Genomic DNA, 24,903 nt, shown 5'->3' on the forward strand with positions numbered 1-24,903 from the left:
ACCAAAACGGAACACAAAAGCAGGACCAACCATCACACATTGAATTCCTTGACTAACAAGAGAAAGATTCATCATTTAAATAAATATTTAACCCAAACGGGCCGGTTCCAAGGGTTCTCCAGTTCAGCCCGATGAGAGGGGGTACAGCTGAGCACATGGCGTCGTTTAAGAGTGACGTTTGAGTGAACGAGGACATCCCAATGAATACCTGAGGACTCCTCTGTCCTCGCCAGAGGCGGCGCTAGGGGGTGGCTACTTGGGCTCAAGCCCCGGATGTTTTCTGAAAAGCCCCGGGAGCATGCCCCCGGACCCCCCGAGAGGAGGTGACGACCCCCCTAAAGGATGTTCGGTCCACCCCCCACTTATAGAAAATAGCACTGTACCCCTGCACCCCCCCCCCCCCCCCCCATCCCCCCACTGCGCCCTACGACTCCTGGGCTAAGCCCCGGATCTCCTACAATCCTAAATCCGCCACTGGTCCTCGCGTCACCTCCTCGTGTCTCTCGCTCGCATCTTACGGAGGCGGAGCTAAGACGCAAGGAAGGGGCGCGAGTGAGGGAAAGGAGGAGTCGAGGAGGGGTATCGGGATGAGGCTAGGGTCTTTGAAGGATGTGAACACCGTTTCAAAGTCTTGAGTACGAAGGATTTTTTGAACTTTCTGAACTCGTGTCATTCTTCCGCGTTGGGCGTCTTCCTGCAGCATCCCTGCCCTCCTCTTCCTCCTCTTCCTCCTCCTCCTCCTCCGCTCTGTCCGGATGTGTTTCTGCGGCTGCATTTTAACGTAATATCTTATGAATACCGACCTGGAAGTAACTGACCATGAGCCTCTATAATTGGCGTCTCTTACTCATAAGACATTCATAACTTTCTAATTCCAGAAATATGAACCTCAAGTCATCCAAACGTTTGAATTAAGCTTTTCGGAATCCAGCTTTCACACCGCAATCATTCCAGGATCTACTTTCTTATCGCGACTCTACTTTAATAATACAGACAGTGGAAATACGTGCAGGCCTATCATATCATGTGCACATGCGAACACCTTTTCAAAGTCTTCATTTCGAAGGATTTTTTTTTACTTTCCGGTCTCGTGTCACTCTTCCACGTTGGGCGTCTTCCTACAGCATCCCAGCATCCCTGCGCTCCTCTTCCTCCTCTTCCTCATCCGGTACGCCTTGAGGCTGCTTTCGGAGCAGACGGACTGCCTCAGAGTCCGGATGTGTTTCTGCTGCTCCCGGATCTTTGACTCCAGGTGGGATTGGATCGCCGTTCCCAAAGACTCCAGGTCCACCGAGGCGCCGTAAACTTCCCACGTTCTTCCCTGGTCGTCCCACACCACTTTCTGAGGCCTCCCGACATCTTCCTGTTCCTCTACGTCCACTTCCTCCTCCGTTTTCTCCCTTCCTTCTTCCTCTTCCCAGAAGCTCTCGACGCTAACGCCTCGGTTTTGTCCGAGTCGTAGCTCCGATGGGATTTCGGGGTTTTCCCGGAAGCTGTACGTACGCAAACAGGCGGGAAGGGAACTTGCGCGATCGGTTTCTCCAGATTCAGACACCGATTGGCTGCTAAGTTCGATATCGATCTTGCAAATGTGCTGGATCATCGTTGGTGAGATCAAACTACTGGAGGAAGGAACTCCCGTTTTCAAACTTGACTCGTTGGAAGTCAAGCGTTCGACCTCCGCTTGGACGCCCACATTTCTGCGCTCACCTCCCCAGGAATGGAGCCCCAAACTCGGGTCAGTCATGGTCGCTTTCTCCCTCCTCACTGGAGGTAGAACATGGAGGGTAGATGTAGTACCGTCTTTCTGTTCGCCTTTCTTCCTACTTTCCTCACCCCTTGACGGTAGAGCGTTGTTGGTATCTGTGTCTCCCAGGTGACTCGGTGGGGCGCCGTGTATCATCACATCCACCCTTTCTTCCTCGTCGACATGCCTCGTGGATGTCTTCGTTATAGAGTCAAAGGTGAGCCCCCGAGACATGCTGGTATAATGGGATGTCTTGCTGGTGTTCGTTTCCACGGTGACACACGGTGCGGATGCTCGTGTCATCGTCAGGGAAACGGTGGTTCTGATTTTGGGGCTGGAGGTTGCCAAAGGAGCCACCGGGCCTGAAGTTAAACAAGGAAACAGGTTGGATTAAGACCGACCGATGATCCAAAAGCGTGGCGATGATAGTATAACGTTTTTGCTATGGGCGTCACGGTTAAGACTTAAACCAAACCAAAACGTCCACGGGCCTGTTGTCTGTTTTACGTTTAGTTATTTTACGACCATTGAGGATCATTTTGTAGTTAATTTTAGGCCGACTTCAAAGTTCAAGGTTCTTTATTGTCAAACTAACATAGCAAGTAATTATGTCGTTGAACATCTTAGGTCACCGGCTTCTCCAACAATGCAACACAATAATACAGACAATATTAAAGTATATTATATTAAAATATGTTTCAGTATTGTTGACATATTGTAAAGTTCTGGTTTTAACTGAACCTTTGATTCAATCTTTACACCCTGAGCTTTGAAAGATACATTATGTTTTTCACTTTACTTTTTGACAATTATGTCTCCTAAAATAAAATGGAATACTTTGATTACCTTGAGCAGAACCAGGACTCTTCAGGACTTCCCTTGTTGGTCCAGTTGGACTAGAACCAAGAGTTTTGCCAGAACCGTAAGCAGGACTCCTATTTCCTGGCCTTGGTCTCGGAGGAAGCGACGAAGAGGGAGACAAATCTGCCAGAGCCAACTTCAAACTGGACCGAACTGGTCCCGAGTTAGAATAATCGAAACCAGCTTTAGCATCTGGAGTAGCTTTAGCACTGGAGCTTGCTTCGTTGAGGTCTTTGGATCCGGTTCTAGACGTCAAGTGGGTCGCAGATTCAACAAGGTCCGTCTTAGAGGCAACCAGAGAAGGTTTAGAAGTTGATCGGGTCGGACCAGGTTTCAACCGGGAACTGGCTTGAAGGTTTGAAGGATGTTTAAGGTCCAGGTGGTCCTTTGACCCCATGCCGGATTTCAAACCCACAGCTGTCTTAGAATCGGGACTGTTTCTGCTCACTTTGATTTCAGTAGCCGTTTTAAAATCCAGGCTATCTCTGGAACCTGTCCCAGACCTACGAAGGGCACTGGCTTTGGAGTCTAAGCTGTCCTTTGATCCCGAACTGGTTTTGGAAGCAGAACGGCTCTTCGACTCCGGGCTCTCCTTGGACCCCGGTGCAGTCTTAGGGTCAGGACTGGCATTTGCACGGGTTTTCGATCTGGAACCAACACTTGAATCTTTACCCTGCGGTTTCTCCCTAGACCCTGATGTGGTTCTGCTGCTCGTCCCGGAAGAGTTCCTCTGTGTTGATGGTTTGGGACTGACAGAACTCGGTTGAGGATTCTTGGCACTGAGCAGAACCATCTCCGCCTTTTGATTCGGAGACTTTGGCATCTCAGAACTGTGGGTTCTTGATTCGTGCCTCGCTGGGTCTTGTTTTGGAGCTTTAGTGCTAATTGGGGTTTGATTGGCGGGTTTTGGACTGTTTGGATTCTCTTTCTGGTTCTGGAAGTCCGCGGTTATGGGAAGTTGAAGCATTTTTGGCGACTGGGTATCGTGTGTCGGCATCTTTAGGCTCCCTGCTACTTTGTTAGTAGTCTTTGTTGTCAGTGAAACATGTGCTTTGTGGTTCGAGACAGGATCCGATCCCTGTAAGGACTGACTTTTGATTTGTTCGGTTGTTCTCTGGCTGGTCGCGATGGTCGATTGTTCCGACCGGTTGGGTTTTGGACTTAACGCAATGTTGCTTTGTGTCTTGGGGTTCAGAGTGGAGGTACATTTTGGATTTGGGGATTTCAGCGAATGCTCGGCAGTCGGTGTGAGACACAGAGCTGGAATTTTACTTTTTTGTCTCGATGAATCGTCTTTAGCCACGCCTCCTTTTCTGCTTGGGCGGGGGTTGCTTTGAGAAGTCAGAGTGAGATTGAGGTTGAAGTTAGGCTCCGCCCCTAAATTAGCGTTGGGATCTGTGTTGCCAAGGGCATCGGCAAGCCCCGCCCCGTCTTGAATCAAGTCTTCTGATTGGACGTTATCCATTGTGATGGTGTCAGACTTCGATTTAGTATTTGTCGATCTGTAATCAGCACCTGATTGGACAGAGGGAAAAATTGAGTATAAATCACAAAACACTCATAACCAATTTGACATTTTTCAGTCTCAGTAATTTTTTTTTTACATTTTCTGTTATTTTCCAGGCTGCTAAAGATCACCTCAGTAAAGGGCAGTTCTGTTTTACCTTCAGCTATTTTCTGTCACACACGAATCCTCTCGGGATCGTCCTGCTGTGTGAAATGTCATGCATGATCCTACCTCTGAATTAAAAAGAGTCTGCATTCGTTGTAAGCCCCTTTTCTATTTGCCTAAATGCTCACATCAAATACATTATTAAAATCGTAATTGTAAAGCTACTATTTATAGCATCAAACTATATATATATATTTCTACAGAGCTGATAAAATGCCTGTGTCTCTTGATTTATTACAACACACACATCGTAATTGATTGTTTCTGGTAATTGTGTATTGCTTTATTATGTATTCATGATTTAAAGGCTTAATTGGAAATCTCAAGTCCCAGACTCAATGAAATACGATAGGCTAAATGTTGCAGTAGATTATATGACCTTTTACTTCAATAAAAGTAGTGAAAACATTGTCTTGAATGCAACAATACGAGCCAATGTGAGATTATTGCCAGATATAATCAACAGGGACAATTACATTCTTGTTATAGAAGTATTTCATAAATTAACATTGAAGTACATTTAGTTATATAAAAAGTACAAGCCTCATAAATGTAGTGGAGCACAAGTATGAGTGCATTCATGTCGAATGAGTACACCCTGATGTGTCCGTAAATCATTGTCGGTCGAATACAAGACTGCATTATAATATTAAAAGTAAAAATCTCTTCGTACCGATTCAGGGTCCAAACTCCGGCGGTGTAAATCCCATCATGGTGTTCGAGTCTGAGAGTAACCTGCAGCTTCCTCCTCCTCCTCCTCCTCCTCCTCCTCCTCCTCCTCCTCTTCCTCGTTGCTCTACCAGAAACATGAATAAATAAATAAAAGGAGGAGGGAGAGAAGGAGGAGATCAGAGCGCCATGTTCTCTCAACATAATAAATGTTAAACAGTCCATTAAACAACCTGCTAATTGGCCGTTGTTGTGAGGACACTAGATTACAACGAAACACTCCTCAGTGAAAATAGAAAATGACCCTGATGCTTTTTTATTTTTTAGGAAGTCAGGTAATACATTTGCATTTTACTCATAGTTGTTAGGTATTATTAAAATGATTAACACACTGAATGAATCAACCATATGATAACCGGATTATTGGCCAGACAAAAAAAACATTTTTTTTTTTTTTTAAATAAATAAATAAGACCAAAAATATTTATATTTTAAACTGAATCTAATTTAGGAGTAAATTAGAAAAACAGATGTGTCAATAATAAACTGAAAGAGAGCGACCTTTAACCCCAAAACCTAAATATGTTATCAACCAGCCGACCAATCAGATCACTGGAAAGAAGACAGATCGAGGGTCAACGGCCGATAAAACAAACGCTTCCTGACCTTTAAAACGCATCAGCTTCGGAGTGACAGACAGAGACGAGACTTCATCAGGATGAGACTCGCGTCAGGCTGTAAGTGTTACTACTCATTTATATCTTCACTAAAACACTTTAAGCTCTCATTGAACTCTGTGTTTCAGTGCTGTGTGTCCTCGTCTCCGCTGTGAGCGCGCAGAGCGGTTCTGATGGACCTTCCTCTCATCGTGAGTATCTGCAGAAAATCACCATATATCAAAATTAGCTCCACCCAGGGGCGGACTGGCCATCGGGAATACCGGGAGTTTCCCCGGTGGGCCGGTGCTGTGTGTGGGCCGGTGAAGAAGAAGAAGAAGAAGAAGAAGAAGAAGAAGAAGAAGAAGAAGAAGAAGAAGAAGAAGAAGAAGAAGAAGAAGAAGAAGAAGAAGAATTGGGAGGGATGAAACCCTCTTCAATGGTCACACATGCAGAGCACACAGCACACACAGTGACATGTGTTCTCTGCTTTTAACCCATCCTAGCACTAGGAGCAGTGGGCAGCTATTGTACAGCGCCCGCGGAGTGAGGGGGGAAGGGGGATGTCCGGTGCCTTGCTCAAGGGCACACGGCAGGGCAGGAGGTGAACTGGGACCTCTCCAAGTAGCAGTCCACACTCCAAATGTAGGTCTGGTCGGGGACTTGAACATTTAAAAACAAATCTTCCCGGGGGAGCATGCCCCCGGACCCCCCTAGAGGTGAGGTCCACCACCTGCCCACACCCCCTGTTAAATTGTCTCACCCACATTGAGGATGCTTCCTACGCCCATGTTTTATTCCATGTGTCAAGTCAGGCAAATTGGGTCCAGATGTTATTGCATCAATGATCTGTTCACATTAAAATCACTAAATATATGCTGTAACTATGTTGCTCTAGGCCACTGTTTCTCAAACTTTTTCATAACAAGGACCACTTAACCAATAAAAAGACACTCGCGGACCACCTAACTCCACAAACATCCCAAAACACATCATCTTTCTAGAACAGATTACAAATCTCCTGAAAATGGTACAGACAAGTGGCAACATGTGTGACGAAGGTGTTGCACTGGGCTATATCATGCAATCGATGCAATCGAAACTTAAGCTTACTCCATTGCGGAGATATCCCCGCGAGAGTGCGGAAAACTGAAATAAATACATTTATTTAAATTGTGAAATGTTACCAATATACTCACGGACCACTAGGGGGTGCTCACGGACCACCAGTGGTCCGCGGACCACACTTTGAGAAGCACTGCTCTAGGCAACTCAAGGGCTCAGGTAATGATTACTATATGAATAATTGTCCAAAATAACATTAAATGCAGGGTTTTTTGTTAAGTAACATACTTTCGTCGCCGGCCGGCCGATACATGCCGCGCATTACGTGGGCCTGTCTGTCAATGAATCCCCGGGCCCCCCCCAGTCCGCCCCTGCTCAAACTACAGCAGGGCAAATCAGCTGTTAGCATAACGCATGCCAAACATAATCTAAACATAATCTAAACATATATTATATAATAGTATATTTGTAATACTTTAACTACAATCTCCTGGTTTTACTTACGTACTCAAGTAACATGTCCAATGCACGACCTTCACTTGTAAAATAGTATTTTCATGGTTTCGTTTTTCTTAAATTAGGTAATTGGACACCTCTCATCCACTAATAATAAATAGCAATATACACAAAGCACAGATTTATTTCATTTTGCATTCCTTATTAGTAGTTACTAACGATTATAATAAAAAATCGTTAATTATTAATAAACTTTGGAGATGTGCAGGAGCCTAGTGAAATATTTAACTTTTTATTTCCTGTCTGCCTTCAGATGTGCAGCGTCGGGACGCAAAGCCCAAGAGTAATTACACGGGCGTCATCGGAACGAAGCTGCAGGCGTTTCCAACATGGTTCGTCAGCGCGGGCAGCGATGTGACGATTCACTGCAAAGCGCACACCGACGAGAAGAAGTACGGAGACAAGGTCTACCTGCATCTCGCCTGGACCGACATGAGGCCCGGAAACAGGACCAAGAAGGTGCGAGGCACTATAGTCCAGATTTTAGATTCCTAATGTCTCCATGACCGCAGATTTTAACGAAGAAGAAAGAAAACAATCCTCGATATGGACAGGAGGCCAGTACCCCTTTAGCGTAAAATAGGTTTAGGCGACTCAATGACTAACTAATGTCACCTGATGCGAAGAAACGCCACCTTTTCTATGCCTGTCGATACATTTACCACGAAGTTACTGGAAATTACCCTAAATTTGTTGCAGTTTCGGACACAAAGGGTCCTCGATTTCAGTTCAAAGAAAGCCTCCCGATACAACCAGTCCTAAATCCAAACTGTCACATTTATGGACTCCAGGTCATCAACCCTAACGTAGGTTTAGGCGACTATCCTGCTGGCTGAGGTTCAGATTACATTTAGTGCTTAAGGTTTCCCTTAAGATAAGTGTGTGTTGAGTTAAGGGTTTCACATTGGACACACACATTTCCCCGGGTAAAGGTCTTGTTTGTTTAACCTATCCCCCCCCCACACACACACCTCTAATCTTTACACTGGAGTCATGTGGGGTAAACGCTAGAAGATAATGAACTCTATTTTGGGGCCAACCTCTGACACGGAAAGCAAAGTCCAGATTTGTTGATGGTTTTCTTACATAATCCATCTGCTTGGAAGTACAGAGGCCTGCACTACGAAGCCGGATGTTCTCTTAGCGGCTAACTTCAGGGGAAACTCGGGATTTCCGGTCCTACGACGCTGGTTCTCTTCTTAAAAGGCTAGATCTCCATGGTAACTAGAGCTCAACTCAGTGAAAGCACCACCTGCTGACCAATCAGAGCTCAGTGTGCGGAGTTTAAAGCGATCAAGTCATATTACAGGAGAAAGGAAATACAGAAAAGCTGCCGTCGCAGGAAAGACGGCCGGCAGAAATCACCGACTGTGTGAACGTGAACATGAATAGAATATCACCTCCATCTTCAGAGCAGTCTGACTGTTATAACATTAGCGTTAAGAAAGCACTTAAATATCGGCCACAACATAAGTAACCGGATCAGAGTACATTAAGTACAGTCCGCGGCATATCACTTCATAATGTATCATATCTCCTGATCTGAGTCACTGAGCGTGTCTGGCCGTGCAGCACTCACAGCGTCACAGACTGGATGAGAAGCATTATTTTAGCAACACCTTAAGTTGAGGAAACACTGAGTCAGAGGTAATGAGAGTCAGATCGTGTTTTAGACGGGCAGTGATATCATGAACCTGCTGATGGACGCATTCCAACACTTGTTCTGTTCCAGCTGTGTTCACCTTGCAGCTGCAGATCTGAGGCTTTGATCCTGATCAAGTGTTTAACTCATGGATGTTTAAAGTTTATCTTCTTCATATGTCTAATATTAAAGTTCACTTTTCATTCAGGAAGTATGACGCTGCGCTGTCAGTACGCTTCTCCATGTTTGTGATTGGTCGAATGCTCCAGATACCACCCCTCTCATGTGAACGCGCACCTAACAAGATAGGACACGGCTGGCTTGAGCGATCCACTTGCGTCGTAGGACCGCTTAGCGAGAGCGCGTATGTTTTGGATTAGGCCAGTGGCTCCCAAAGTGGGGGGCGCAGAGGCATGACAGGGGGGGTGCGAGAGACCAGGAGGAAAAATTATTTTTAATTTTTTTTTTTTTTTTTTTTTTTTTTAAAGAATCATAATTAAAAAAAGTATTGATTCGAAAATAATATGATGCAGTGCTATTACGTCTGGGTCTCTGTGTTTCATTCAAACTCGGCTCTGTGTGTGTGGAACGAGCCATTTTGTGTTCGTGCACGAGGGAGAGAGAGCGCACCGGTACCGGAGATCGTTGTTGTTAGCTTCTGGTGCTAGCGAACTACGCTAACGGATATAAGGAGTTTTTCAACAACAAAGTGGAGGAGAGTCCTCTGCTGTCAGACTGAGAGGCTCCGTGTTATCTCAGTGGGTCTCAAACGTGTTGGGCACCATTAATGTAAACAATTATTTCCGAGGCACACGTAAAGAATAAAGTTTAAAAGGGTGATTTGTAAAATATCCATAAAGACAGAAAAACCACTGGATCAGGCGAACCGGCTAACTCAAACATATCCAGGTGATGTTGAACCGGCTTCGTAGCACAGGCCTCTGGTCACACAATAAATAATAGATATTAGTTTGTGTGGTGTCTTATTATGTCTTACAACTCGCCCCCCTTTAAACCCAATTTGTTTAGCATTATTAGCATTAGCATTAGCCCAGCGCAGAAACGCAGAGAGACTAACTTATGGCAACACAAAATAAAACATGGGAGCGGTGGAGATGAGGAGGTGTCGGCATTCTGGCGATTTACTCGGAAGGCTTCAGTAGAAGCTGCTGGGACTCCAGCAGCTTCTACTGAAGCCTTCCCCAACTCCGGGGACTTCCGGCCGGGGACTCCGGGCGGCAGTATACGCCGTGAAGTGGTTTGCGGCCTGCCAGTAAACCCAAAGCAGAAGAAGAAGAAGTGACGTCAGCGGCTTCATTTGCCTAATCCTCCCTCAGGGACTTTTTCCGGTGTGAACGCGATCTGTACTTAGTTCATGAGAACTGAAGAGTTCTCAGGAACCTTTGTGGGAAAAGTACTGCAGTGTGAACGCGGCTAATCTCTGTGTTGGAGCTAAAATGCTAAGTTATCCTGTTTAATGTTTTATTATCCTAATTATTTGTTAACAACACACACATCGTAATTGATATGTTTCTGGTGATGTTCACATGGGTGTGGTTAATGGAATTGTTCTGCTTGGTTCTTGTTTGTTTATTTGGTTAATTATTTGTGGATTAAAATATGAAAAGGCGTAATCGTCACATGCACAGCCACCGTGAAGATAAGGCAGTGGAAATCTGAAGTCCCAGGCTCAATAAAATACGATCAGCTAAATGTTGCAGTAGATGGATGGTGCGTCACTGTTTAGTGTCCCCTGGAAACACGACAACCTGTTTCGGTATTTTGTTTACTTTTTCTGAATCTGCAGTAACCGCCTTGGTCGCGGACCGTTTGAACAAGAGGGCAACTTCACCCTGAAAGCAGTGACCAAAGCTGACGAGGGGGTCTACACGTGTAAGATGCCGGAGGCTGGAGGTTCCTTCGAAAGCTGGCTCAGTGTTAAAGGTACTAAAGCACACATATTACAGTACGTTAACTGTATATATAGAGGCAACATTATACACATTTTTTTTAAATCTCACTTTTATTAGGTGCCTTGTAAATGTATATATATTTGATTTAGCTCTTAAGCATTATTAAAGCTTTGTTGTGAAAGCTGTTTACAGATGAAGTTGTTGTCATGTAATCACCTGATCTGTTCACGTCAGCGCGGCCTGTCGAGGAGTAGAAGAAGAGTTGATGATGTCATCAAGGCGCCAAAGCTGCTCCCTGGCTCCGCCCCCTCTTCCAGTCTCCTGCTCTCTGATTGGACAGATTTTTAAATCTACATTTGCGGAATAAAAAAAAAAAATTCTGAAGCCTGAATTTGCTGAAAATAAAACTCGCTTTCAAACCTATTTTTCTTTTTTCTTGTCTCAAACAAAAAACACTTTTGAATTTGAATAATGTACTTTTTATTTGTGTTAATAACAATGTTTTTACCTTAAAAAAAAATGGTCTATTATTTTAGCTGATTTATTTGATATTTTCTTTATTATTTTTAATTCCAATTTCAAAACATAATTTCACATGGTTTGTTTATTACTATTATTATTATTATTGTTAATATTGATATTAGTAGTAATATAAATATTATTATGTTGTATTATTATTAATAGCACAAGTAGTTAATATTATTATTATTTATTTATTTTATATTTTATATTTTTTATATATTACATGACATTACATTTAGCTGACGCTTTTATCCAAAGCGACTCACAATAAGTGCGTTCGACCAACAAAATACAACCTTGAAGAAAACAGAATCATAAAGTACATCAGGTTTCATAGAGCCAAACATTTCAAGTGCTACTCAACTGGCTTTAGATAAGCCAGTCCTTTATTTGTATATAAGTGCTTTGTTAATAGTTCTATCGCTCGAAGTGGAGTCGAAGGAGATGAGTTTCAGTCTGGAAGGTGTGTAAGCTTTCTGCTGTCCTGATGTCAATGGGGAGCTCATTCCACCATCTTGGAGCCAGGATAGCAAACCCACGTGTTTCTGCTGATGGGAACTTGGGTCCCCCTCGCAGCGAGGGTGCAGCGAGCCGTTTGGCTGATGCAGAGCGGAGTGCACGTGCTGGGGTGTACGGTTTAACCATGTCCTGGATGTAGGAAGGGCCAGATCCATTCGCAGCATGGTACGCAAGCACCAGGGTCTGGAAGTGGATTCTAGCAGTTACTGGAAGCCAGTGGAGGGAGCGGAGGAGCGGCGTGGGGTGGGAACATTCAGGAAGGTTGAAGACCAGACGAGCCGCTGCATTCTGGATGAGCTGCATTTTTGCAGTGCTTTTGCTGCTGCATAGGATTATATTCTACATAGTTTGTAGGTTTCACTCCATCTGATGGTTCGTTCTTAAACATATCGAACTGCATAAATTCATTTTAAACCTTGCTTTATATTCTTAATATATCAGAAAAAGGGAAGTGTGGTTTCTAGGCCAGTGGGTAAATCATCGTAGGTTGACTACGAGACTCGTTTATAATATTAAAAGTACAAATCTCTTCGTCCCGATTCAGGGTCCAAACTCGGGCGGTGTAAATCCCATCATGGTGTTCGGGTATGAGAGTAACTCTGCAGCTTCCTCCTCCTCCTCCTCCTCCTCCTCCTCCTCCTCCTCCTCCTCCTCCTCCTCCTCCTCCTCGTTGCTCTACCAAAAACATGAATGAATACATAAAAGGAGGAGGGAGAGAAGGAGGAGATCAGAGCGCCATGTTTTCTTTTCTCCTCTCAACATAATAAATGTTAAAGGGGACCTATCATGCAAAATGCACTTTTGTAAGTCTTTTAAACATGAATACGTGTCCCCGGTGTTCCCGGGAAATCACCAAGTGTCAGAAAACACAACCCTCTCTCTTTTCCTCCGTACCCAAATCTCTAAAAACGGGGCTGCAACGGATCTGACACAGACTGATGCAGATTTGAAATATCTCTGACGTCACAGGAGTGGTGCTCCACTGATTGGGCAACTCTCCACCTGTCAGGGGAATGTGGGGTTGGGCCACGGCCGGCCATTGCCGCTCGAAAGCGCTGGAGACGCTGTAGTACATATGCCAGGCCTGTAGGTGGCGCTGTAGTCTGCCACAAAAGCAGCGAAGAAGACTTCTCACAGAATCAGCCCTTGCAAAAACAGGGCTGGAAAAGAGCAAATAGAGCGAAATGAGGCGTGGCTAAAACGCATGATCTGTTTGGTATTTTGAAAAAAGAACTTCACAGACATGTTGTATAGGTATGGCCCTACAATATATGTTTCAAATATAGCATGATAGGTCCACTTTAAAAATAATAATCATGATAATAAGAAGAAAATAATACAGTGAAATAAATAAATAAGACCAAAAATATTTATATATTTTTTTTATACTTATGTTCAAAAAAAATATATTTATATTCTAAACTGGATCTAATTTAGGAGTAAATTAGAAAAACAGATGTGTCAATAATAAACTGAAAGAGAGCAACCTTTAACCCCCCAAACCGAAATATGTTATCAACCAGCCGACCAATCAGATCACTGGAAAGAAGACAGATCGAGGGTCAACGGCCGATAAAACAAACGCTTCCTGACCTTTAAAACGCATCAGCTTCGGAGTGACAGACAGTGACGAGACTTCATCAGGATGAGACTCGCGTCAGGCTGTAAGTGTTACTACTCATTTATATCTTCACTAAAACACTTTAAGCTCTCATTGAACTCTGTGTTTCAGTGCTGTGTGTCCTCGTCTCCGCTGTGAGCGTGCAGAGCGGTTCTGATGGACCTTCCTCTCATCGTGAGTATCTGCAGAAAATCACCATATATCAAAATCAGCTGTTAGCATAATGCATGGCAAACATAATCTAAACATATATTATATAATAGTATACTTGTAATACTTTAACTACAATCTCCTGGTTATACTTACGTACTTCTACTCAAGTAACATGTCCAATGCACGACCTCTCATCCACTAATAATAAATAGCAATATACACAAAGCACAGATTTATTTCATTTCGCATTCCTTATTAGTAGTTACTAATGATTATAATAAAAAATCGTTACTTATAAATAAACTTTGGAGATTTGCAGGAGTCTTTTTTTTAATTTTATTGCTAGTGAAATATTTTACTTTTTATTTCCTGTCTGCCTTCAGATGTGCAGCGTCGGGACGCAAAGCCCAAGAGTAATTACACGGGCGTCATCGGAACGAAGCTGCAGGCGTTTCCAACATGGTTCGTCAGCGCGGGCAGCGATGTGACGATTCACTGCAAAGCGCACACCGACAAGAAGAAGTACGGAGACAAGGTCTACCTGCATCTCGCCTGGACCGACATGAGGCCCGGAAACAGGACCAAGAAGGTGCGAGGCACTATAGTCCACATTTTAGATTCCTAATGTCTCCATGACCGCAGATTTTAGATTCCTAATGTCTCCATGACCGCAGATTTTAACCAAAACCACAACTGGAGTTACGTCAGGCGAGTCGTGGCGAGGAAACACAACTCTAGTCAGGGTGTTATACGCCCGTCAGGACATTTACAATAAAATCGGCCTACATTTGTGGCAATTTTTGACACATTAGGGTCCTTGATTTCAGTCAAAATAAAGCTTCACAAAGCAAATAGTCCTCAATATGGACATGAGGTCAGTACTCATCAGCGTAAAATAGGTTTAGGCGACTCAATCAGCAACTAAAGTTACGTGATGCGAGTTGTGACGAAGAAACGCAACTTTTTCTATGCCTGTCGATACATTTACCATGAAGTTACCTGGAGGGTCCTTGATTTCAGTTAAAAGAATACAACCAGTCCTAAATCCAAATTAGTCAAACATATGGACTCTGGTCATCAACCCTAGACGTAAAGTAGGATTATTCGACTAAACTTGTCACGGACGAGCTGAGACCCAAAATGCAACACACGGGAAACCGGGGAAAGTCGGTAACCAGCTTTATTATTACTTGTTTTCACATAAAAGTTCTGATGTAAGACAAACCGGCAGACAGTCGGCAAAGGGCTGGGCGGGGACGGGCGAGGGTGCCAGGAGTAGGCAGGACGGGTCGAAACCGGGAGAGCAATCTGGGAGGTAATGCGGGAAATAACTGCGAAGTACGATCTGGCACTGAGGAGAGAGTGCAGGGGGCCTATATACTAGTGGAGCCGATGGGTGCAACAGAGTGTGTGAGAGAAACAGGGTGTGACTACCAGGCGAGCGAGGGAGCAGACTGCTGGCTGAGGTTAAGCAAAAGATCATGTTTCAGATGTATTGCAAAAAAAAGTCCCAAATGCGTAATTCCAGGTTTGTTGTTATTTGTGTTTGAACAGTAGAGCAAGTTTCAGTTTCAAAATAAGGAACTCTGACATTTTGAATAATTAACTTTATTAAACAGTTAAAAACAAACCACACACTCAGATGGCCGTAGTATCTATAATGGCTGATGTCAAACTAAAAGGTTTCATCAAGCTGTAAAACTAAAAAGAATGTCTTACATGTTTCCAGAGCGCAAAGTCGTTGAAAAACATTATGCCAAAAGCTTCCGTTATTTATGTTGGTCTCTCGGCTCTCATGTCTATTGGCTTCTTAAACACAGCGGGGATCAGCTGTTGACCTGCTGTTGTCTTTCGCCGGGCTCCGTGATTAGCTAATCTGGGTGATCCCTTCTGATATGATTTAGCATGTTTGGCATGTGTTACCACCAGCATACCGCACCGCTATCGAACAACGCCGACACACCGCCCTCGTCGGATCCACCACTCTCGCACTTCATCGTTGTTGCAGTCCACAGGGAACCCGACATGTTCCCACAGCTGATCTAAAAGAAGCAGGTGGGTTCTAGCTCCTGTGTGTGAGATCTGAACTCTCCATACTAACTTTTCTTCTTCTTGTATTTAGTTCGTTTTGTTGTTGTGTTTCTTCTCGTTCTTCATTTGTTGTTTAAGGGCGGCTGGCAAACAGCTTTTAGGCGCAATACCGCCCCCTGGATTATAAATAGTGTAGTGGATGCTGCCCTGAAGGACAGACTTTTTTCCCACTCGTAAAAAAAAGTTGTATTCGCCGTGTGACTGCGCGTGCCGAACTGTGACATCCGAACCGTGACGTACGGGACGAATACGGATACCGTAACTGGAGTCATGTGGGGTAAACATTAGAAGATAATGAAGTCTATCTTGGAACTCCATCCTGGTCACACTGATCTAATAAATAACAAATATTAGTTTGTGTGGTGTTTTATTTCGTCTTACAACTTCCACCCCCTTCAAACCACATTTGTTTTGCATTGGGTTGAACTTGACTATTGTGTCACTTTGCAAAAGAACCAAGAAGGCATCGGCCAAAATGCCAAACTCGAAGCTTCAACATCGTAGTCCACAGACCATTGGTTGACTTCACGTTACTTTATAATCGTATACAGTCTACGGCGGTATTTTAAAACCTGGGAATGAGACCTGTCTGTCCATGTATTGCGTGCAAACAACGATGTTGCCATTTGAAACCGAAGCTGCCTGCTCTCCTCTCAGATTGTGGCGAGCCGGCCAGCGTCGGCAGGAATCACCTATGAGCTGAACCCCGTTACCCATGAGCACCAGGGAGTTTACACCTGTGCCGATAATGGCAGCGTACCTGAAGTGTATGTCCTCGACTGGCACAGCATGCTCTGGGTTGAAGGTCAGAACACTCAGATTGATTTTATGATTAGTTTGGATTCTTACATTTATTTATTTGATATTAATTTATCTCCCCGACAAAGACGCTCCTCCGAAGGCCTCCATGGAGGTGCTGAGCCACAACAGGAGCCAGTTCTTCTCCAATGAGGCGTTCACTTTGGGCTGCCAGCTGCCCGACGACAACGCCCCGTGGAAGATGATGAGGTTGGTCTTTTACTTGTAGCGTTATATGATTTTGGAATTACCTTACATAAACCAGTAGCTACCAGGAGCACGTTTTAAGAATAAAAATCGGGAGTGAGAGCTGCTGAATTTCCTCCCGTCGGATGTGATATAAAAACAAATCGATTATTTTTGTGGTTGTAAACTCAAGTGGATGAAACTACATGTATTAGTGCTTTCATGTCAATTCGGCGAACATATGAAACATTAAATGATCGTTTGTTTGAGCCGGTCTGCATTTCCTGATGAGAAAACAAACCGATGCTTTTTGTAGTTGTAGTACACCAACATGGATTAAACGTGTGGTTTTTTTACCTCAATGTTGGGAAATTAATGGATAAAATGCACGGATTATTATTATTATTATTCCCACTCCGATCGGGACACTAGGTCCACCGTTTCCCCGCAGCGAGGCTCCCCCCGTTGACAGTTTACGTGGGCTGGGTGCAGTGGCGGACTGGCCATCGGGACGAATCCCGATGGGCCGGTACCGAAGTGGGCCGGTCGGATAAGTCACTAGCACATCCCCCACTCCCCCCGTTGACAGCTTACTAGCGGTACCGAAGTGGGCCGGTCGAGAGTCCCGGGATGATTTGTAGTCCCATTCCACCACTGGCTCCATGACCATATGATCGCCCATATTGACGCACCTCATTCCTAAACTTAGAAGATACAACATAAACCGATCCTTCAGCCTCATATGAGCTCTCAGACACGTTCAACATGAACCTGTCATCGCTGTCTGAGCTTGCTGCTGTGTGCGCCGTCGTGCGTTTACATCTGACTGTATATATATAAAGGTTTACATGCAGATGCTGGGATCCTGGACGGTGCAGCTGGAGCGCTGTGCCCGCAATGACATCACCCATCATTTGGCGGGACTTGAAGAATCCGCGAGAAGATCCAGAAAATGGTCAACATTGAGATTAACGGTTATCAAAGTACAAATATCCAAAATCAGTTCAGTAACGGTTTCAAGGGGACAATATTTACTAAAGTTGATGAGTTTGGATGATGGGGGAACTCGTGTCACAGGCTCTTTAAAGACACCAAGAAGAACATTGGGCTTTGAAGCTCATTTTCATTGTGGCCTCGTCTTGGAATCAGTGGCGTAGCCAGGAATTATTGTGTGGGTGGGCCTGGAGAAATGTAGGTGGGCCAGGGGGAGACATATTAAGCGTGGGGTCTGAGCTGAAACTTCATTAATGATTGTAATGATTTTTAATGCACTAATAGAACTTAAGCATAAATTAGCAGTGAAAACAAAAACATAGGCACGGCGGCCTCAGAATGTGTGTACAACTGACATCCACATAGGGATGGGTATCGTTAAGGCTTTAACGGTACTACTACTTTTATCGATAGCGCTTACGCTTATGCTCCAGGTTCAGTACCAACCACATCATAAAGTACGCGGACGATACAGCAGTGGTGGGACTCATCAGGGACAACAAGGAACAGGCCTACAGGGAGGAGGTGTCTGACAGACTGGTGGAACACCGACAACCTGATCCTGAATGTCGATAAAACAAAAGAGATGATTGTCGACTTCAGGAACAAAAAGCACTGTCACCCACCTCTCCACATCAACGGCACAGCAGTGAAGACTACAGCCAGCACCAAGTTCCTGGGGGTGCATATCACGAGCAGTCTGACCTGGTCCACTCACACTACATCACTATTTAAGAAGGCACAGCAGCGCCGACACTTCCTGCACAGCTCCCCCTCCCATCCTCACCACGTTCTACAGAGGAACCACAGAGAGCGTGCTGACCATCTCCATCTGGTCGAGAGACTGCAACGCCAAAGACCGGAAGTCTCTGCAGAGAGTGGTCAGGACCGCAGAGAAGATCGTCGGAGTTTCTCTGCCTCCCATCAGAGACTCAGAAACGCTGCCTGACAAAAGCCCAGAACATTTTTAAAGACCCCACTCATCCTCACATGCTCTGTTCTCCCTGCTGCCCTCCGGAAAGAGGCTCCGCAGCATTAAGAGCAAAACAGCCAGATTCTGCATAAGCTTTTTCCCCAAGCCATCAGACTGCTGAACAGCAAGCAGACCAGTAACATAAAGATTACATTACGCTGTGTAAGGAGCACATATTTGTTATATAGTATGTCTATTTTATTTATATGTATAGTAAGTCTTTATATTTTAAACGCACACTTTATCTTTAATTGTATCAGCACCACGTCACTATTATTTATTTATATGTACAATTTTAGCAAGTTTTTATATTGTCCTGTTCCTGCAGCCAGTACAACGACATGTCGTTTTAATAGTCCACTCTGTGTCTTGTTGAAATGACAATAAAGTATGTCTATGTCTATGTCTTATCGATCCGGTCCTTTAACATTACTTTTATCGGTTCTTTTGGAGAAAAAAATAAGGTAAACTAACTAAACAAATTGTGAACAAAACTAACATTGCTTTTTATTTAAATTAAATAAATAATATTTCACATCAAAAGAAACAATGTTTTAACAAATCATATTAAATAATGTGAAGACAGAACTGTGAACAGAATAGCTGAAACTTTAACAAAATAAATAACTCAGTTTCCTCTAATCATTAACCCAGGTTTTTATAACTGAGTTAACTCCGTGTGTTGCTGCTAGCATACATAACACCTGACGTGGAAACGTTCCTCGTGGACGGGGCTACAGAGCTGCTAGCATACAGAACACCTGACGTGGAAACGTTCCTCGTGGGCGGGGCTACAGAGCTGCTAGCATACAGAACACCTGACGTGGAAACGTTCCTCGTGGGCGGGGCTACAGAGCTGCTAGCATACAGAACACCTGACGTGGAAACGTTCCTCGTGGACGGGGCTACAGAGCTGCTAGCATACAGAACACCTGACGTGGAAACGTTCCTCGTGGGCGGGGCTACAGAGCTGCTAGCATACAGAACACCTGACGTGGAAACGTTCCTCGTGGACGGGGCTACAGAGCTGCTAGCATACAGAACACCTGACGTGGAAACGTTCCTCGTGGGCGGGGCTACAGAGCTGCTAGAAAGACAGTGGAACCCGGTGCATTCCTCCGTCTGGATGTGGAGCGCTTTTGATACATGTTTAGACAAATTGCTCGTGTTACCGCCCTCACATGATAAACTCTTATTGCACTTTTGATAACGAGTATTGTCCACATAGACACGGCTAAAGTTTAACCACACCTCGGAGCGCGTTCTCTCCGCCATCTCCTCCGTGTGTGTGTTGCTGCATGTTGTAGCAGCTGCGTGTGTGTAAACTGCCCCGCCCCCTCGCACACAGACGGGGGATAGATCTCTTAAACGGAGTTGGCGACACTTAAACTGCAATGTAATGTGTGTGTAGCAATAATACATACAACATATATCGGGGGCACAGGTTGTTTATCCTTGACAGTCGCACAGTGGGCACACACTGAGTGTTTTCATATTCAGCAAATGTGTACACGCTAAACTGCAGACCTCAAGAAGAAATAATACTTTCATTCACTCACGGCAAAAGTTACTTTACTTACTATAAAAACTCACGGTAAAAAAATGCACTCCCTATTCCATTGTCATGAAGGTGGAATCTAACTATATCCAGAATACGTTTTATTGGATCCAGGCTAGAAACATGTTTATTTCTGCTGTAAAGTTGGGCATGTTAACATGGGGGTCTATGGGAATTGCTCCTTTTTGCATCCATCCCCTGTCGGCCACTAGATGAACTGCCGTTTGTGGCACTTCCTTCTGGGCTTCCCGGCTCTGCGCTATGAAGCGCTGATTGGCTGTGGGTGGGCCAGACGTGCATGTGGGTGGGCCCAGGCCCACCCGGGCCCACCCACAGCTACGCCGCTGCTTGGAATTACAACTTCCTGTGGTTGATGAGTTTGAGGTTGCCCAAAGACATTAGGATGTATCCTCTGGTAATCATGAATGTCTCTTACAAACCTTCATGTTAATCCATCCAGAAGTTCCCAGTTCTTGAGATATTCAAGTCTTATCAAGAGTTTGGGACCCTACGATACAGCTGAGGCAGGTATTAGGGTACCAACACAATTTTGGACGAATTATTACTTTTACTTCATGGATGTTCAAGAAGATGAAATATTGAGGGTCTACCAAATGTTTTACAATTCAATCCTAGGAGCGATCGTCTGAACCAGGTTTGGTCCAAATTCATCCAATAGTCAAAACCAAAGAAGGGAACTTCATGATGAAATAAGAGATACAGTCAGAGCATCACAACGAATCAGTACATGTTCTTGGAATCATACGTTTGTAAATGTATTGCTGAATAAGAGAAAACCTTGGCACCAGAGGAAAAGTCTGATACTTACCAACGTCTTTAAGATCCATTCTCTGGGCGACCATGAATATCTGAACCAGACGTCATGGCAATCCATTCAATAGCTGTTGAGATATTTCAATTTGAACCAGAGCTGAGGCCGATGGGAATTTGGAAATATTTGGTGCTAGAAAAAGAGTTTAGGGACGAGCAACCTTTTGAGAATAAAATCCTGGGACAAATGTCCAATCCATCCAATAGTCAAAACCAAACAAGGGATCCTCATGAGGACACAAGCGATAAAGTCCGGATCACAACGAATTAGTTAATCTTCTTGGAATTATGAAGTTATTAATGTATTGCTGATTTGTATAAATGTTGAAGTATCTCTGGATAAGTGGAAACCTCGACTAGCTATTGGCACCAGACTAAAAAACGGTTTCTTACCAACGTCATTGGGTTCCATCCACTGGGCAACCGTGATTATCTGTGACGAAAGTCATGACAATCCATCATGGAGACATTTAACTTCAAATCAAAACGACATTGGATTTCGAGAAAAAGTCAAAGCTATACTATAAGGTAACCACCACTTCTGTCTTCAAAGGTTTAACGACTGGACGGGGGCCGTTACAGAGTGTCCCGGTCAAGTGTCTTCAGACCATCGACTCTCCAGCACCATCACTCCTGTTCATTTAGATTCATACATCCTGTACTGGTGTGAGAACCCAGCCGGGGACAGGAGCAACAGCCTCAACGTCTCCATTGGTACGCACCTTTTATTCTGGCTTCTTTTAGTCTCTAAAGCAGGGTTGTCAAACTCAATTTCTTCGCGGGCCACATCAGCATTATGGTTGCACTCAAAGGGCCGGTTGTAACTTTAAGACCATATATCAAAATATATAAATATTTAATATATATAAAATAATGTATTATATGACATTATTGCCTCTGCATTGGATTATTATCGGATAAGGTAATAACTTCATAATTAACTACGTCTGAAAGCAGAAGTCTAGGGCAAATCATTGCAGGTCTCTTCACTGAGAATGTTACAAAATGATTTTTAAAAAATCTAATTCTGAGAAAAAATTCATATTTTCAAGAAAATAAGGCAAATTCTGAGAAAAAAACTTGTTCTGAGAAAAAAAGTCAAATTCTGAGAAAAAAAGTCAAATTTGAGATGCATTGTGGGACATGTAGTTTATGGGCAACGTGCTTCTGTAAATCGGCATGTAACCGTATAATAAACATATTATATTCTTTGCAATCTCTTGAGGGGCCGCATGAAATGAAGTCGCGGGCCGGATTTGGCCCCCGGGCCTTGAGTTTGACACCCCTGCTCTAAAGCCTCCACAGCTTCATATTAAAATCCCATGTGCCTGCTCTTTACTCGCATACGTCCCTATCATGCCACTGGTTGCTATCGTGGAAATGTATAATGTAAGTGTCATTCAGTCCTTTGTAAAGTTGTGTTTGCCTCGGTTCACGATGGCTGTGGCCCAGAGGCTTCTTCACACGTCTGGCTTCCTTCTGTTCTGTAATATTCAGAAGGGTGTCACCTGTTTTAATGAACATTTCTTGTGTCCCTGCTTTTTCCATTTGGTATGCTGTGATGTAAATTATATTATTCATTTCCTCCGCAGTTCCCACACAGTGTGTTCAAATTACGCATTTGTACATTTCTACTAAAGGTTTAAGGTGAAATATTCTCCCGCTCTTTCCAGCCTCTGTGACGACGGTGGTCCTTGAGAGTCCTCCACTTCCTGTGATGGAGGGCGAGGACGTGATGCTGCGCTGTTTCCAAAGAGATAAGAAAACCAAGGAAATCAGCTTCAGCTTCCACACCTCCTACTACAAGAACAACCGTTTGATCGAGTAATGTTTAAGGATATTTAATCATTAAGAAGAAATGGGTTGAGGGGTTTTTTTACTCATCCAATCTCTGTGTTGGAGCTAAAATGCTAAGTTAGCCTGTTTATTGTTTTATTATCCTAATTATTTGTTCACAACACACACATCGTAATCGATCGTTTCTGGTAATTGTCACATGGGTGTGGTTAATGGTATTGTTCTGCTTGGTTCTTGTTTATTTTCTTTATTATTTATGAGTTCAAAGGTGTAAAGCAGGGTTGTCAAACTCAATTTCTTCGTGGGCCACATCAGCATTATGGTTGCACTCAAAGGGCCGGTTGTAACTTTAAGACCATATATCAAAATATATAAATATTTAATATATATAAAATAATGTATTATATGACATTATTGCCTCTGCATTGGATTATTATCGGATAAGGTAATAACTTCATAATTAACTACGTCTGAAAGCAGAAGTCTAGGGCAAATCATTGCAGGTCTCTTCACTGAGAATGTTACAAAATGATTTAAAAAAAATGTAATTCTGAGAAAAAGGCAAATTCTAAGAAAACAAATTTATTTTCAAGAAAAAAAGTCAAATTCTGAGAAAAAAGTCAAATTTGAGATGCATTGTGGGATATGTAGTTTATGGGCAACGTGCTTCTGTAAATCGGCATGTAACCGTATAATGAACATATTATATTCTTTGCAATCTCTTGAGGGGCCGCATGAAATGAAGTCGCGGGCCGGATTTGGCCCCCGCGCCTTGAGTTTGACACCCCTGGTGTAAAGGCTTAATCGTCACATGCACAGCCACAGTGTAAATACGGCAGTGAAAATCTGAAGTCCCAGGCTCAATAAAATAAGTAACTAAATGTTGCAGTAGATGGATGGTGCGTCACTGTTTAGTGTCCCCGGGAAACACAACAACCTGTTTCTGTATTTTGTTTAATTTGCAGCAGGGTTTTTTGGGCAGATTTGTTAAGATGCCTTTTTTGACTTTTTCTGAATGTGCAGTAACCGCTTTGGTCGCGGACCGTTTGAACAAGAGGGCAACTTCACCCTGAAAGCAGTGACCAAAGCTGACGAGGGGGTCTACAAATGCGAAATGCCGGAGGGTGGAGATTCCTTCGACAGCTGGCTCAGTGTTAAAGGTACTAAAGCACACATATTACAGGACGTTAACTGTAGAGGCAACATTATACAAATACACCTCTTTGTCCTATTTTATTTTAGCTTTTTAGCATAATTAAAGCTTTGTTGTAGAACAGTTATTACCTTTGTTTCGATACAGATAAAGTTGTTGTCATGTAATCACCTGATCTGTTCACGTCAGCGCGGCCTGTCGAGGAGTAGAAGAAGAAGAGTCGATGATGTCATCAAGGTCGCTAAAGCTGCTCCCAGGTCGAGTTTCCTGCTCTCTGATTGGTCAGATTTTTGTGCAAAATGTAATATTTTTCTTTCTTTTTTGTCTCAATTGATAACACTTTACTTCAGTATTTACTATTTGAATGTGAATATTGTCTCTTTTGTTTTTGTTAATACAGTTGTACTTTTTTTTTTTACATTTTAATTACAACATTTTGACTAAAGAATACTTGTGGTTTGTAAAAGAAATCCTTCATAAATTATACTTTGCCAATAGGTGTATTATTTGTTTAGGGTTTAAAGTTGGATTAGTTAAAGAAATATCAAGAAAGACACTGAACATATTTTGAGTTATGAGGTGTTGCTGCCACCTGAAGGCTAAACCAGCAGTGGAGGAACAGTATTTTGTATTTGTTCTACCTTTTACAGTATGGCAGTAGCTAAAGCTTTTACATAAATGCAGTAAAAAGCATGATTCATACTTAAAAGTAAAATAAAAAATACCAAAAGTTGATATTTGATACTTAAGTGAAGGTACATGTACTTAGTTACTTTCTGTCCTTCCTAGCAGCCTCTGAAGGCCATTATTAGTTATTGTGCGTACCAAATAACGAGTTTATATTATACCCAAGCGTCCTTGGGTATGTGAAAGGCACTATATAAATGTAAGTAATTATTATATTTGTATTATTTAAAATGATACATTTGTAATTGTTAAGCTAATGTTACTGAGGAAATGTAGTTTC

General features: G+C 43.4%; 2 protein-coding genes across 2 annotated transcripts; one reads left to right on the forward strand and one right to left on the reverse strand.

The window, feature by feature from the left end:
• Positions 1–418: 418 nt before the first annotated feature.
• Positions 419–5,024, reverse strand: LOC117440908 (uncharacterized). Its single transcript, XM_034077129.2, has 3 exons — positions 4,954–5,024; positions 2,594–4,123; positions 419–2,109 (listed from the first exon to the last, which is right to left on the reverse strand). The coding sequence occupies exons 2-3, from the start codon at positions 4,071–4,073 to the stop codon at positions 1,094–1,096; spliced, it is 2,496 nt and encodes an 831-aa protein (XP_033933020.1). The 5' UTR covers positions 4,074–4,123; positions 4,954–5,024; the 3' UTR covers positions 419–1,093.
• Positions 5,025–13,375: 8,351 nt separating this feature from the next.
• Positions 13,376–24,887, forward strand: LOC117440907 (uncharacterized). The gene is made up of 9 exons (XM_034077128.2): positions 13,376–13,446; positions 13,515–13,577; positions 13,940–14,145; positions 16,305–16,452; positions 16,535–16,655; positions 21,540–21,700; positions 22,660–22,810; positions 23,807–23,943; positions 24,126–24,887. Exons 1-9 carry the CDS (start codon positions 13,428–13,430, stop codon positions 24,143–24,145), a joined length of 1,026 nt encoding a protein of 341 aa, XP_033933019.1. The 5' UTR covers positions 13,376–13,427; the 3' UTR covers positions 24,146–24,887.
• The last annotated feature ends 16 nt before the right edge of the window (positions 24,888–24,903 follow it).

This window comes from Pseudochaenichthys georgianus, unplaced genomic scaffold, assembly GCF_902827115.2.
Source record: "Pseudochaenichthys georgianus unplaced genomic scaffold, fPseGeo1.2 scaffold_1323_arrow_ctg1, whole genome shotgun sequence".
Classification (NCBI taxonomy): domain Eukaryota; kingdom Metazoa; phylum Chordata; class Actinopteri; order Perciformes; family Channichthyidae; genus Pseudochaenichthys; species Pseudochaenichthys georgianus.